Source organism: Rattus norvegicus, chromosome 17 (genome assembly GCF_036323735.1).
Source record: "Rattus norvegicus strain BN/NHsdMcwi chromosome 17, GRCr8, whole genome shotgun sequence".
Lineage (NCBI taxonomy): Eukaryota > Metazoa > Chordata > Mammalia > Rodentia > Muridae > Rattus > Rattus norvegicus.
This window is the reverse complement of record NC_086035.1, coordinates 33,748,989-33,764,205: the sequence shown is the minus strand read 5'-3', so window position 1 is coordinate 33,764,205 and position 15,217 is coordinate 33,748,989. Positions and strand designations below refer to the sequence as shown.

Sequence of the window (15,217 nt, the reverse complement as noted above, 5' to 3'; positions counted from 1 at the left end):
CATGCTTATCACCCTGTACAAAGCTTAAGTCCAAGTGGATCAAGGACCTCCACATCAAACCAGATATACTCAAACTAATAGAAGAAAAACTAGGGCAGCATCTGAAACACATGGGCACTGGAAAAAATTTCCTGAACAAAACACCAATGGTTTATGCTCTAAGATCAAGAATCGACAAATGGGATCTCATAAAACTGCAAAGCTTCTGTAAGGCAAAGGACACTGTGGTTAGGACAAAATGGCAGCCAACAGATTGGGAAAAGATCTTTACCAATCCTACAACTGATAGAGGGCTAATATCCAAAATATACAAAGAACTCAAGAAGTTAGACTGCAGGGAGACAAATAACCCTATTAAAAAATGGGGTTCAGCTCAAGCAGTATTACAGAGCAATAGTGATAAAAACTGCATGGTATTGGTACAGAGACAGACAGATAGACCAATGGAATAGAATTGAAGACCCAGAAATGAACCCACACACCTATGGTCACTTGATTTTTGACAAAGGAGCCAAAACCATCCAATGGAAAAAAGATAGCATTTTCAGCAAATGGTGCTGGTTCAACTGGAGGGCAACATGTAGAAGAATGCAGATCGATCCATGCTTATCACCCTGTACAAAGCTTAAGTCCAAGTGGATCAAGGACCTCCACATCAAACCAGACACACTCAAACTAATAGAAGAAAACCTAGGGAAGCATCTGGAACACATGGGCACTGGAAAAAATTTCCTGAACAAAACACCAATGGCTTATGCTCTAAGATCAAGAATCGACAAATGGGATCTCATAAAACTGCAAAGCTTCTGTAAGGCAAAGGACACTGTGGTTAGGACAAAACGACAACCAACAGATTGGGAAAAGATCTTTACCAATCCTATAACAGATAGAGGCCTTATATCCAAAATATACAAAGAACTCAAGAAGTTAGACCGCAGGGAAACAAATAACCCTATTAAAAAATGGGGTTCAGAGCTGAACAAAGAATTCACAGCTGAGGAATGCCGAATGGCTGAGAAACACCTAAAGAAATGTTCAACATCTTTAGTCATAAGGGAAATGCAAATCAAAACAACCCTGAGATTTCACCTCACACCAGTCAGAATGGCTAAGATCAAAAACTCAGGTGACAGCAGATGCTGGCGAGGATGTGGAGAAAGAGGAACACTCCTCCATTGTTGGTGGGATTGCAGACTGGTAAAACCATTCTGGAAATCAGTCTGGAGGTTCCCCAGAAAATTGGACATTGAACTGCCTGAGGATCCAGCCATACCTCTCTTGGGCATATACCCAAAAGATGCCTCAACATATAAAACAGACACGTGCTCCACTATGTTCATCGCAGCCTTATTTATAATAGCCAGAAACTGGAAAGAACCCAGATGCCCTTCAACAGAGGAATGGATACAGAAAATGTGGTACATCTACACAATGGAATATTACTCAGCTATCAAAAACAACGAGTTTATGAAATTCGTAGGCAAATGGTTGGAACTGGAAAATATCATCCTGAGTGAGCTAACCCACTCACAGAAAGACATACATGGTATGCACTCATTGATAAGTGGCTATTAGCCCAAATGCTTGAATTACCCTAGATCCCTAGAACAAAGGAAACTCAAGACGGATGATCAAAATGTGAATGCTTCACTCCTTCTTTAAATGAGGAAAAAGAATACCCTTGGCAGGGAAGGGAGAGGCAAAGATTAAAACAGAGACTGAAGTAACACCCATTCAGAGCCTGCCCCACATGTGGCCCATACATATACAACCACCCAATTAGACAAGATGGATGAAGCAAAGAAGTGCAGACCGACAGGAGCCGGATGTAGATCGCTCCTGAGAGACACAGCCAGAATACAGCAAATACAGAGGCGAATGCCAGCAGCAAACCACTGAACTGAGAATAGGTCCCCCGTTGAAGGAATCAGAGAAAGAACTGGAAGAGCTTGAAGGTGCTCGAGACCCCAAAAGTACAACAATGTCAAGCAACCAGAGCTTCCAGGGACTAAGCCACTACCTAAAGACTATACATGGACTGACCCTGGACTCTGTCCCCATAGGTAGCAATGAATATCCTAGTAAGAGCACCAGTGGAAGGGGAAGCCCTGGGTCCTGCTAAGACTGAACCCCCAGTGAACTAGACTATGCGGGGAGGGTGGCAATGGGGGGAGGTTTGGGAGGGGAACACCCACAAGGAAGGGGAGGGGGGAGGGTGATGTCTGTCCGGAAACCGGGAAAGGGAATAACACTTGAAATGTATATAAGAAATACTCAAGATAATAAAAAAAAAAAAAAAAAAAGAAACAAAAAAAAAAAATGGGGTTCAGGGGTTGGGGATTTAGCTCAGTGGTAGAGCGCTTGCCTAGGAAGCGCAAGGCCCTGGGTTCGGTCCCCAGCTCCGAAAAAAAGAACCAAAAAAAAAAAAAATGGGGTTCAGGTAATGAATAAGGCAGCTGGATGTGTTCCTACCTCCCCTTTTCTCAGGCTGCCAGGAAGGTGGCAGACATTCAGACAGAGTGTGCTTACCAAAAGCAGCCTACAATCTTTCAAAACAAGAAGCGTATTTTGCTGGGAGAAATTGGCAAGGAAAAACTCCCTCAGTACTACAAAAACATCAGTCTAGGCTTCAAGACGCCCAAGGAGGCCATCGAGGGCACCTACATAGACGAGAAATGCCCCTTCACTGGTAATGTCTCCATCCCAGGTTAGATCCTGTCTGGTGTTGTGACAAAGAGGAAGATGCAGAGGACCACTGTCATCCGCCGGGACTATCTACATTACATCTGAAAGTACAACCGCTTTGAGAAGCGTCACAAGAACATGTCTGTGTACCTGTCCCCCTGTTTCAGGGATGTACAGATTGGCAACATTGTCACCTGGAGAGTGCAGGCCTCTGAGCAAGACTGCTCGATTCAATGTGCTCAAGGTCACCAAGGCTGCTGGCACCAAGAAGTAGTTTCAGAAGTTCTGAGGGGACTCTAGCCAATGCCCTAGAACAAATAAAGGTTATTTTCCAACTTACAGAACAGAAAAAAAAATGGGGCTCAGAGCTAAACAAAGAATTCACAGCTAAGGCATGCCAAATGGCTGAGAAACACCTAAAGAAATGTTCAACATCTTTAGTCATAAGGGAAATGCAAATCAAAACAACCCTGAGATTCCACCTCACACCAGTCAGAATGGCTAAGATCAAAAACTCAGGTGACAGCAGATGCTGGCAAGGATGTGGAGAAAGAGGAACACTCCTCCTTTGTTGGTGGGATTGTAGACTTGTACAAACATTCTGGAAATCAGTCTGGAGGTTCCTCAGAAAATTGGACATTGAACTACCTGAGGACCCAGCTATACCTCTCTTGGGCATATACCCAATAGATGCCTCAACATATAACGAAGACACATGCTCCACTATGTTCATAGCAGCCTTATTTATAGCCAAAAGCTGGAAAGAACCCAGATCCCCTTCAAAAGAGGAATGGATACAGAAAATGTGGTACATCTACACAATGGAATACTACTCAGCTATCAAAAACAATGACTTTATGAAATTCATAGGCAAATGGTTGGAACTGGAAAATATCATCCTGAGTGAGCTAACCCAATCACAGAAACACACACATGGTATGCACTCATTGATACGTGGATATTAGTCCAAATGCTCGAATTACCCTAGATGCACAGGACACATGAAACTCAAGAAGGATGACCAAAATGCGAATGCTTCACTCCTTCTTTAAAAGGGGAACAAGAATACCCTTGGCAGGGAATAGAGAGGCAAAGTTTAGAACAGAGGCTGAAGGAACGCCCATTCAGAGCCTGCTCCACATGTGGCCCATATATATACAGCCACCAAACTAGATGAGATGGATGAAGCAAAGAAGTATAGGCTGACAGGAACCGGATGTAGATCTCTCCTGAGAGACACAGCCAGAATACAGCAAATACATAGGAGAATGCCAGCAGCAAACCACCGAACTGAGAACTGGACCCCCACTGAAGGAATTAGAGAAAGAACTGGAAGAGCTTGAAGGGGTTTGAGACCCCATATGAACAACAATGCCAACCAACCAGAGCTTCCAGGGACTAAGCCACTACCGAAAGACTATACATGGACTGACCCTGTGCTCCAACCTCATAGGTAGCAATGAACAGCCTAGTAAGAGCACCAGTGGAAGGGGAAGCCCTTGATCCTGCCAAGACTGAACCCCCTGTGAATGTGATTGTTGGGGGGAGGGCGGTAATGGGGGGAGGATGGGGAGGGGGACACCCATATAGAAGGCGAGGGGCAGGGGTTGGGGGATGTTGGTCTGGAAACCGGGAAAGGGAGTAACAATTGAAATGTAAATAAGAATACCCAAGTTAATAAAGATGGAGGAAAAAAAATAGAACTAACTTGCTACCTACTATGACTGTTAATGAGGCAACATCCATCACCTAACTGTAATCAGAATTACTAAGGCCAGAAAATAAATTAGATTAAATTAATATAGTAGATTGAATTGCTTAAGATATATGAAAAATGCTAGTCATACTTGGGAATATAAAAACAAAACATTAAATTCACTTATGAAACAATGTACCTTAACTGGCACAATTCTGATAAGTAAAGCTAAAGAAGATGGGGTTAAGAAGGATTCAGGCAGGACATCAAAGACAAACGATCCCTTTGACTAAGTTATTTTAAAATATTTCTAGGAAACTGAAGCAAATGAATAGATAATTCTACTGATTTCAAATACTATCTAAACATATTAAAATGTACCAATGCTCATATCATTGATCATGAGTATGTCCCGGAATGGGGGACAACTCTGTAGTAGAATGCTTGCCTATCATGTAAGAGTACACATTCCACAACCAACCCCCATAACCAAAAAATAGTAGATACTAAAATTTCAATACATTCTTAATCATAAAATGTAAACTCCTCCAAAAATCTAAAATAAATCTGTCAAAGATTTTTATCTATGAAACCACTGACCAAATCAAAACTTGTCAAGCTTCATATATATTACCAAAAAAAATAAGTTGATAATCGAAATAAATAACACTAGAAGAAGACCCATGTGGGTGAGTTACCTTTACCTGTGCTCTCCAGGATATCCCTGAATATGAATCCCTCTACTTCAAGAACATAAACCTCTTAGACTCTAAGAACCAGATGATACTTACTTCTCAATTTCAATGCCGAGAGGATTCGCAGGACGAAGTGACAAGGGGGGAATCCCCTTATTCCTGTCAGTCCGCATATCATAATAATTCATCTCATCCACCCACACTGCAGACTGATCCAAAATGCCTGCAAGTGTTAGGAAAGTGCACTCAGTAAGACAGGGACTCTCCAAGGGCCTTTACATCTCACCACAGTGCTTTAGTGGGCACTACAGCTCAAGTTCTTTTCATGCTGGTGGCTTTATAACAAATATTGAGAATCTATAAAATAGCGAAAGTAACATTTCTCGGTTTATGATTTCACTATACATTATTCAATGGAGGTGATTTTAAGCCATTCACAAAACATCCTGAAAAAAAACATGTTTTATGAATAACATATAAAATTATCTGTACATTGTTAAATATTAATAAAGTTGATAATATCATTTGTAAAGTAAAATGTAAGGTACAATGATATGACTTACAATATCTCTTTATTCAAGAAAATACTCTGAACTCATGTCAACTTTTCGGAAGAAATGTCTGAGAAATCTCAAGTCATAAAAGACTCAGGTTAAACATTAATTCCATAGCAAACTTCTTGTATGTGACTGCTGAGAAGCCATCACACATGTATGACTTGTATTTAACATCAAGGTCCTTTTCCTTCCATAATCTAAAGTAATTTTATTACAAGTGCAATGCAAATGTTTTAAAATTGTATTTGAAACTCTTTTTATCTCTCTAAACACTAACATGTATTCATGAATAGTTACACAAAATTAGCATAGTCTTTGTTTTTCCTTTTCTCTTCATTATGCTGAATGCTGAAAATGTCCTACATGATTAGATAAAAAAGCTTCTTAGGCTGATATCAATCTGGCAAATCCAATAAAATATCAAACAATTAAATTGGTTAAAGAATTCATAGCTTGCACAATTGAAATAAATTATTCAGGAAAAACAGACTAGGTGCACATCTGCAAACAAGATACAAACTAAAGATAGCATTCTCTGTCCTGGGACCAAGCTCTGTACTGCCCTACTCAATACAGCTTTTATACTACTGCAGGGACTCTGGGTTGCAACAAGGCAGGACTGAAGAATCAGTAGCTCAGAGGAAGTGTGCCCTGCTGGCTAGACTAGCAGTGGCAGACACTGAGGCTTCCCAGAAGAAGGTTGTCTGAACACCAGACAGCAACAGGACCCTGTGCAAACGACTACTTCAGCAGCCATTGTGGACATTAACGAGGGCTGAGTAGAAGTCCCACATTCTGAGGCTGTCATTAAATCTGGCCCTCATCTTCTATGAGCCATTCTAAATACCCTGAACTAGGTATTCAAACTAAAATTACACTTTCACCTAAGTTTTCTTTATGTGTTATATAAACAAATATTATAAAATGATGAATTTAAGAAAATGTTTACACCTCCTCCAGAAAGCTGTAAAATAGGCTCATGCTTTGATTTCAGAGTTCACTTTCTAAAGATTACACATAAATATATACATACATATATATTTAAATGGCATTATATTTTTGTACACAAATGTATACTAATACACACACACACACACACACACACACATACATTAATTCCGACTTTAGTTTTCCTCAATTCCTTTCATTTTTTTACTTCAAAAGTACATATAAGGATTTATAGAGGCCAGCGCTATAGAATAAACCTCTATGAACTGAGATAGAAAATGAAATTTTTTCACTATAGAGAGAAATAATGACTGAATTTAATTAGGATTGATGGTCTTATACAAAAATATGTTTGTATGTTATTGCAAGATCTTACAGAATTACAATGAGGAATCTTAGCAATATTTTATTAAGAGACATAAAGTATCCATGGGAATAATCTAAAAATTGATAATTTGTTCTTTTAAGTCTTAACACTTCACAGTTATCTTCTAGCTTATCCAACCCTTTGAGGTAGATAATGGAATCATTCTTCTTCAACTCCCAGAAAACAGGCATGGGAGCTACCCAGCTGCTGGAGGTCAAAGTCTGGTCCCTCAGACTACGAAGTGCTTCCCAAATACAAAGTACTGCCAAGCAGCAGGGCAGTACATAAGAAAGAGGAAGTGTGACTCCAGGGGACAAAGCAGGGCTGCACTTCATCTGGCCCTGGGAGGATGTGACCACCACAAATGTGGCCAAAGTAGAAACTATTTCACTTAGAATCTTAACTGTAAAACGGCACTAAAGTAACGTTCACAATCAAGGATCCAAAACCATTATCCCAAACCGCCATGGGGACAGATCTCACCAGTAACGTGGAACGACAGTAATTCCTAGAACTGTCTTCACACTGACAGTCAGCTTAGTGAGCTGCCTCTCAAAGAGAATGGCTGCACAGGAAGTTCAGAGCCAGCCCTCCAGACTCTACCTTAAGAGCCAGGCACCAACAAAGGAAGTAACGCAAACTCTGAGACATATCTTAGTATTGTCAAAATGAACACACTCCACCAAATAAGACATGAGAGCTAAGGGTGTTTTAACAAGTTTTACCAGTTTTAACATCTTAAGGTCAATACTTTTTCTTTAGGATAAAGTCACTAAATCTTACCTATTTTTTCAGGTTTGAGTAGCTTAAAAGAGACAGTTGAGGTTCCTCTGCCCCCTGACTTGGTTGTGACAATAATGTCTCCTTTGTCATTTTTGGCTTGTCCCACTCGACAGACAATTTTACTTGCAGACATCCATTCTGCCGTGAGGAGGCAATTATGTCCACAAATTGTCAAGCCTGAAAGTAAAAGCATATATACAACAAATTAAAAAGAAAAAGACATAATAATGTTTCCTGTTTGAATAGATGTCAAGAGTGCCTGACATAGGCCATGGAATCTGGTTTTCTCTGATACCTAAAACCTCCTTCCCTTCCTCCACCACCATCAGAATTAGAACTGACGAGGCAGTCAGATTACTTAGACTATGAGACAATTGTTTTCAGAAAGCACTGTTACTATTAGAAGTTTAAGTGTTAAAAATGAATACATTTACTGATCATTTCTAAAAACATTCTAAACTTACCCATCTTCTAAAAAGAATCTGTGTGTGCTTTTTCTGGTGTTCAGTTGCACACAGCCTACTGAATGGACTAACCTGGGCATTTCACACACAGGCTAGAGCACAGTGATTCACACACACTCTTGGCCACTACTGAGTTACTCACAGTTCTCACATTTCCACAGGAGCCTCTCAGTGCTGGTCTAGTGTTTTCCTAATAAAACTGACACTATACTTGCCTTCCATCATTCAGCTTCCAGTAAACCAGCACCACAACTCTGGCCCATCACCACACCCTACCAAGGAGTGACTGAAAGAAATACCCAGTCAGAGCGTTGTGTAAAACCACAGTATTATAAATCACTCATGAGTTAATTACCCTGTCAGGTAACAATGATATAATTCAAACTGAGGAACAGGGGCAGAGTCCAATTATTTTCAATATCACAAAATGGAAATAGATCATGTGAGCTATTTATTTCTTAAGCTTTTTATTTTTTACTTACTTACTAAAGACTAACAAATCTAACTTCATGAAATATAATAGCATCGTTTTATATTGTTTTGGAGCACTGAATTTTTTTTTTTATTTCTATTGTTTGTTTGTTGACAGAGTCTCACTACATTGCGCTGACTGGCCTGTCAACCAGGCTAGGCTCAACCAGAGAAAACTCTGCCTCCTCTGATTCCCAAGTGCTGCAGTTAAAGGAGTACACTACCTGGTTTAGCCTCAGTTTTTAAAAAATAAGAGAACTCTAGGTAAAGTAGTATTTATAGTATTTTTACTTGACTAATATAGGCGCCTTTTAGTTAAAAACACTTACATTATTTAACAAGGTGGGTTTGTTTTTTTAAAAAGTGAGCTATTGGCAACAGATGTGACAGGTTGAAAGCTACACTAGCAAGGTTATACAAGTAATATACACTTTGTCAAAAAAAAAATAGCACCATCCAAAACTAAAGCAAAATCAAAATGTACAGAGACTGCTAATTGTTGCATCTTGATACTATGTAGGTTATAGTTTTATATATGAATTCCATCTATGTGCTATGTTTTCATGCATGCCAAGAACTATTTTCCAGCATGAATAGAGAAACAACTGGACTGAACTATGTCCAAAGTCAAGACACTGGATTAACCCCACAGTCTTTGGAATGGAATGCAGCTCCTCGGGTAGAATGCTTGCCTAGCACACACAAAGCCCTGCCTGGTCCTGGTCCCCAGAACAGATACATCAAGCGTGGTTGTGCATGGCTACAATTCCAACAATTGGTAGGAAGAGGCAAAAGGATCAGAAGTTCAAGGTCATCCTCTTCACACACCTATCTTTGAAAGAATAAATTTAAGAGATGTTTACTAAACTATCAAAAATTACAGCTACAGATAAAAACAGAAAATTACACATAATATAATTAGGTAACTCTAGGAAAGATGATTATCTGGGAAGCTCAAACATCAATTATAAGCTACAGTGCTAAACTTCAATTTACTTCCTCCAAAAAGAAAACATTTTCTGGATGGTCAAAACTAGTCAACCAGCCATTGAACAGGGAAGGCACTTCCAGCTCAGACTCTATATATTTGGTTGTGAGCCTAGCCTTTAACGGCTGAGCCATCTCTCCAGCCCCAGCTCAGACTCTAGAACTCAGCACTGGTCTCTGTCAATTATGAAACTAATTGCTAGAATGAACTCATGTGAGAGATTAGAATGACATCCAACAACATGTCCTGGGAATTCACCTCTACAACCTCATTTGTAGTTCATATAATCTATTATAAAGTTATATTTAAAATCTGCATGCTAGACCAACTACCTAACATTCATTTCTATTTTTAAAAACAGTATTAAGGTTTCATCATAGCAAAATAAGCAGGACTCTCCAAGTTGAAGAAACAAGAATAAACCTAACTATAACAAATTTTCTAAAGGATTTATAGAAATACAGTATAGAGTTAAATTGATAATGACCTTCGTAAAAAAGAAAATTAGAAAAAAAACTCCTTTTATTCAACTCATTTTATAGAGATCGCTACTTCAATAATAAAGCCCAACCTTTCACAATGCATCAGAGGTCATGCCCTTACCTATAAGGTCAGTGGGACCAGTACCCAGATTCTCCCCTCTAATTGTGACTTTGGTCCAAGGAATCCCTTCATTTGGAGAGATGCCTGTCACAAGTGGGGGCTGCCGGGATCGAGACATTGTACTTTGAGCAGCAAACTCCTGTTCCAGTTATAAAAGCAACCTGTTAAAAGAAAGGATTGGTGACAATTGAGATAACAGAAACTACAAGCATAGGAAAGTCTGACATTTGGTACCAATACATAAAACGTCTTCATTCACTACAGTTCTGGAGTCTTTTAATTGGTTTGGTCATTCATCATATCCATCAACATTTGCCAAAGATGAAGTTTATAATGGACATTTGTTAGCACTGTGAGAAATATTCCAAAGATGCAAAAAGTAAGTCCGAGATTCCAAATGTTTTTATCATATTGTTATTGCACAGCTCTAGGCCTACATAATTCAGTCACAAATTATCTTATTGTTTTACTCTCCAAGTTTTCTAAGAAATATACTACAGTTGTAATAAAATATATTTATATTCCTGTAAGTGTAGGAATTAATTCACTTTATTTGAATTATAGTGTAGTTTATATTTTCTACCATATAGTACATACATATGCATAGCACTAACTCATAATGTGAATGTCCTCATGAATTATAGATGCTTTCTGAACACCTATGGCATAGATGTATAGGTAGAAACACATATTTGCTTCCTGCTAAGAACTGCATGGATGAAAATGCACACTGGGAAGTCAAAATAGGGCTGTGTTCTCTGTACTCTTGCTAATTCTCCACTCTCAGCAATTAGCTGTTAGTTCTCAAAAGTAAGCATCTAGTCAATTTCATCCTTGCTTTTAGAAGCCTTTGTAGGATACCCACAGTTCACGAAATACTTAGGGATGTGTTTAAATCTTGTTAAAACTAGACTTCTACCTCCCCTCCTTCATCTTCAGCCATTTCATTCATATTCAAAATCAGAGTATCAATCACCTCTGAAAATTCTGAAGATACTCCACATCCTACAGCATCAGGTAGTTTACCAAGATTGAATCCCTCATGTAAATATTAACAAATACATCCATTACATTAACATGCAAGTCTGCATTCATCCTTAATAACTGGCAAAATCATCTATCAAAAGACTGATTCAGAAGGTATTTATGCTTTAATATCAGCAAATATTTTTATATCAACTTCATGCACCTACAGGTATCTCAGTAAAGAGGTCACCAGTAGAAAAAGTACAAAAACCATCTGATCTAATCAACTCAGCACCAACAAGGGAGTTTAGCTGTATTAGGACTCACATTTCTTTATAAAATCAGTTGTTTAGGGCTGCAGATATGGCTCGGCAGTTAAGAGAACATACTGCTCTTGCAGAGGACCCAAGGTTGGTTTTAAATACCATGCTGAACAGCTCACAACCATCTGTAATTCCAGCTCCAGGATGATTTGATTTGATATCTCTACTCTCTGTGGGTACCTGTACTCACAAATATGTATACCTAATTAAAAATAAAGCAATGAATCTTTATAAATTTAGCTATTTAAAATATTTTAAAAGGAAACAATTAGAAAAAACTTTTCAAATTCTATTTGCAAGTTACAGATGTAGCTGTAATGCTTGCCCTAGCATGCATGAAGACTTGGGTTGGATCCTCAACACTATATAACTGAGGGTGGTAGCCCCTGTCTGTAAGTCCAGAACTTGGGAGATACAGGCAAGATGATCAGAAGTTCAAGGTCATCCTTGGTGGTTACATAGTGACTTCTAGGATAGGGTACTATGAATGAGCCTTTGTCTCAAAAAAAAATATATATATATATAAATGTTTTAATTGAAAATATCACTATGAGCAATGAAATGTATAAGAACTTATACAAAACACTACAAACAGGGATAATAAAGACAAGTAAGTGAAGATCCACACCACATTCATGCATCACAAGGCTGGATGCTATTAAAATATCAGCTACTCAACTGATCTATAAATTCATGCAAGTTTATATAGTGATTTTGGCAAAGAAACTAAAAAATTTCTAAAGACAGCTAAGGAACTTAGAATAGTGAAAACAATTTTAAAATGAAAAAAGTGCATAAATTCAAGATATATTACAAGTCTACAGTAATAAGACAATGTGTTATTGCCTTTAAGGTGAGCTGACGGGTGGTGGAATATACTAGAACCCAGAAGTGAACAAGCTCATGCGTGCCCACTTGACTTCTAACAAAGGTTCCAAAGCATTATCAATGGAGAAAACAGATATTTACCAGACAGTGTGCAAACAACTGGTTATGTATACAGGAAAATAAAGAAACGCTTGTTACTATAACCCTATATCTTACAAAAGTCACTTCAAAGTAGATTATGGACTCAAGACATGAAAACTAAAATTATAAACTACAAAGATGATGCCATAAAAAACTATCAACATTGGCTAGAAGTACAACTTTAGCTGTTTTTAATTAAACAAAGAGTAACCATACATTTTTTTAAACTTTTTTTTTACTTCACCAAATTAAGTCTCTATCATCCAGAGAAGTATCCGAGAAAAAAATTCTAATAATATATATTATATGTAAAAAGTAGCTTATATAAAAAATTAATGCACCTTAATAGCAAAATACTGTTAAATAAGCAAAAGATTTGAAAAGATTTAAAAATACTTCACAGAAGATAAATAACTTCAGTTTAGCAATATGATGGCACACATCTGTAATCCCGGTATTCAAGAAGCTGAGAATGAGCAAGTCTAAAATAATCTGGACTATACAGCGAGTCTCAAAATGTTTTCTATGAATAAAGCATACATGCATATATAATGTATATATATGCACATCTAAGATGCTTATGTTATGTAAATAAGTATTTCTGTAATACATACAATTGGTAGAAGTACTTAGGCACTTGTCATAGTGAGTACTTCAAGCTGAAATCACCAAGAGAACAATATCTTCAGAAAGGCCATCTGCACTGAATCTTCTTGTGTGCAACAAACTATTTCAAGAAAGATGGCGCTCGCATATAAAAGAGGACATATATAAGAAAAGCTCTGACACAGTGGCATGCTCCAGTAAAGAAGGAGTCAAGGAACAATGGAGACGTGTCAAGGTTGTAGGGACCTAACAGAAGACAACTAGTATTCAAATTTAGGAAATTATAGCATCCAAAGAAAACTGTCCAGGTGGCTTTCCTGTTCTGTGCCCCCAGTGTCACAATACTAGCCCAAATACAAAGGAGATCTCTCATGTGTGTCCCTGCACCCCTTGCCTGCTTTTCATAGTGCACACTGAGAAAAAATAAAACAAAACTGATAGCAGTAAGTTGTGTATATGTTTTTTTAAAATATTCAACTCTATTCGAACAAAATAAACAGGTAAATGGAAAGGATAAAGAAAATAGGTCAAAAAATAAACATTTGATGATCTGGCTAAGGCACTTGCAGAAATTGTTACTTTTAATATTCTTAAGACTTATTTTTTATATAAAGGGAAGCAATAATCACTATTCCTTAATATCTCTCAATATCAATGGCCTCAACTCCCCAATAAAAAGACATAGATTAACAAACTGGATACGCAATGAGGACCCTGCATTCTGCTGCCTACAGGAAACACACCTCAGAGACAAAGACAGACACTACCTCAGAGGGAAAGGCTGGAAAACAACTTTCCAAGCAAATGGTCAGAAGAAGCAAGCTGGAGTAGCCATTCTAATATCAAATAAAATCAATTTCCAACTAAAAGTCATCAAAAAAGATAAGGAAGGACACTTCATATTCATCAAAGGAAAAATCCACCAAGATGAACTCTCAATCCTAAATATCTATGCCCCAAATACAAGGGCACCTACATACGTAAAAGAAACCTTACTAAAGCTCAAAACACACATTGCACCTCACACAATAATAGTGGGAGATTTCAACACACCACTCTCATCAATGGACAGATCATGGAAACAGAAATTAAACAGTGATGTCGACAGACTAAGAGAAGTCATGAACCAAATGGACTTAACAGATATTTATAGAACATTCCATCCTATAACAAAAGGATATACCTTCTTCTCAGCTCCTCATGGTACTTTCTCCAAAATTGACCATATAATTGGTCAAAAAACGGGCCTCAACAGGTACAGAAAGATAGAAATAATCCCATGCGTGCTATCGGACCACCATGGCCTAAAACTGGTCTTCAATAACAATAAGGGAAGAATGCCCACATATACGTGGAAATTGAACAATGCTCTACTCAATGATAACCTGGTCAAGGAAGAAATAAAGAAAGAAATTAAAAACTTTTTAGAATTTAATGAAAATGAAGATACAACATACCCAAACTTATGGGACACAATGAAAGCTGTGCTAAGAGGAAAACTCATAGCGCTGAGTGCCTGCAGAAAGAAACAGGAAAGAGCATATGTCAGCAGCTTGACAGCACACCTAAAAGCTCTAGAACAAAAAGAAGCAAATACACCCAGGAGGAGTAGAAGGCAGGAAATAATCAAACTCAGAGCTGAAATCAACCAAGTAGAAACAAAAAGGACCATAGAAAGAATTAACAGAACCAAAAGTTGGTTCTTTGAGAAAATCAACAAGATAGATAAACCCTTAGCCAGACTAACGAGAGGACACAGAGAGTGCGTCCAAATTAACAAAATCAGAAATGAAAAGGGAGACATAACTACAGATTCAGAGGAAATTCAAAAAATCATCAGATCTTACTATAAAAACCTATATTCAACAAAATTTGAAAATCTTCAGGAAATGGACAATTTCCTAGACAGATACCAGGTATCGAAATTAAATCAGGAACAGATAAACCAGTTAAACAACCCCATAACTCCTAAGGAAATAGAAGCAGTCATTAAAGGTCTCCCAACCGAAAAGAGCCCAGGTCCAGACGGGTTTAGTGCAGAATTCTATCAAACCTTCATAGAAGACCTCATACCAATATTATCCAAACTATTCCAC

General features: G+C 38.0%; 1 protein-coding gene and 1 pseudogene across 11 annotated transcripts in view; one reads left to right on the top strand and one right to left on the bottom strand.

Annotated features, from left to right (window-relative positions):
• Window positions 1–15,217, bottom strand: part of Exoc2 (exocyst complex component 2) — a 191,953-nt gene that overhangs the window by 142,696 nt on the left and 34,040 nt on the right. For 10 of the 11 annotated variants that reach the window (XM_039095323.2, XM_039095327.2, XM_039095324.2 and 7 more), the window contains 3 exon segments: window positions 10,258–10,418; window positions 7,732–7,908; window positions 5,173–5,299 (listed from right to left, as the gene is read on the bottom strand). In XM_039095323.2, the coding sequence (XP_038951251.1) occupies window positions 5,173–5,299; window positions 7,732–7,908; window positions 10,258–10,375 (422 nt within the window). In that variant the 5' untranslated portion in view covers window positions 10,376–10,418. 11 annotated transcript variants of the gene reach the window in all.
• Rps11-ps4 (ribosomal protein S11, pseudogene 4) lies at window positions 2,461–2,974 on the top strand (annotated as a pseudogene).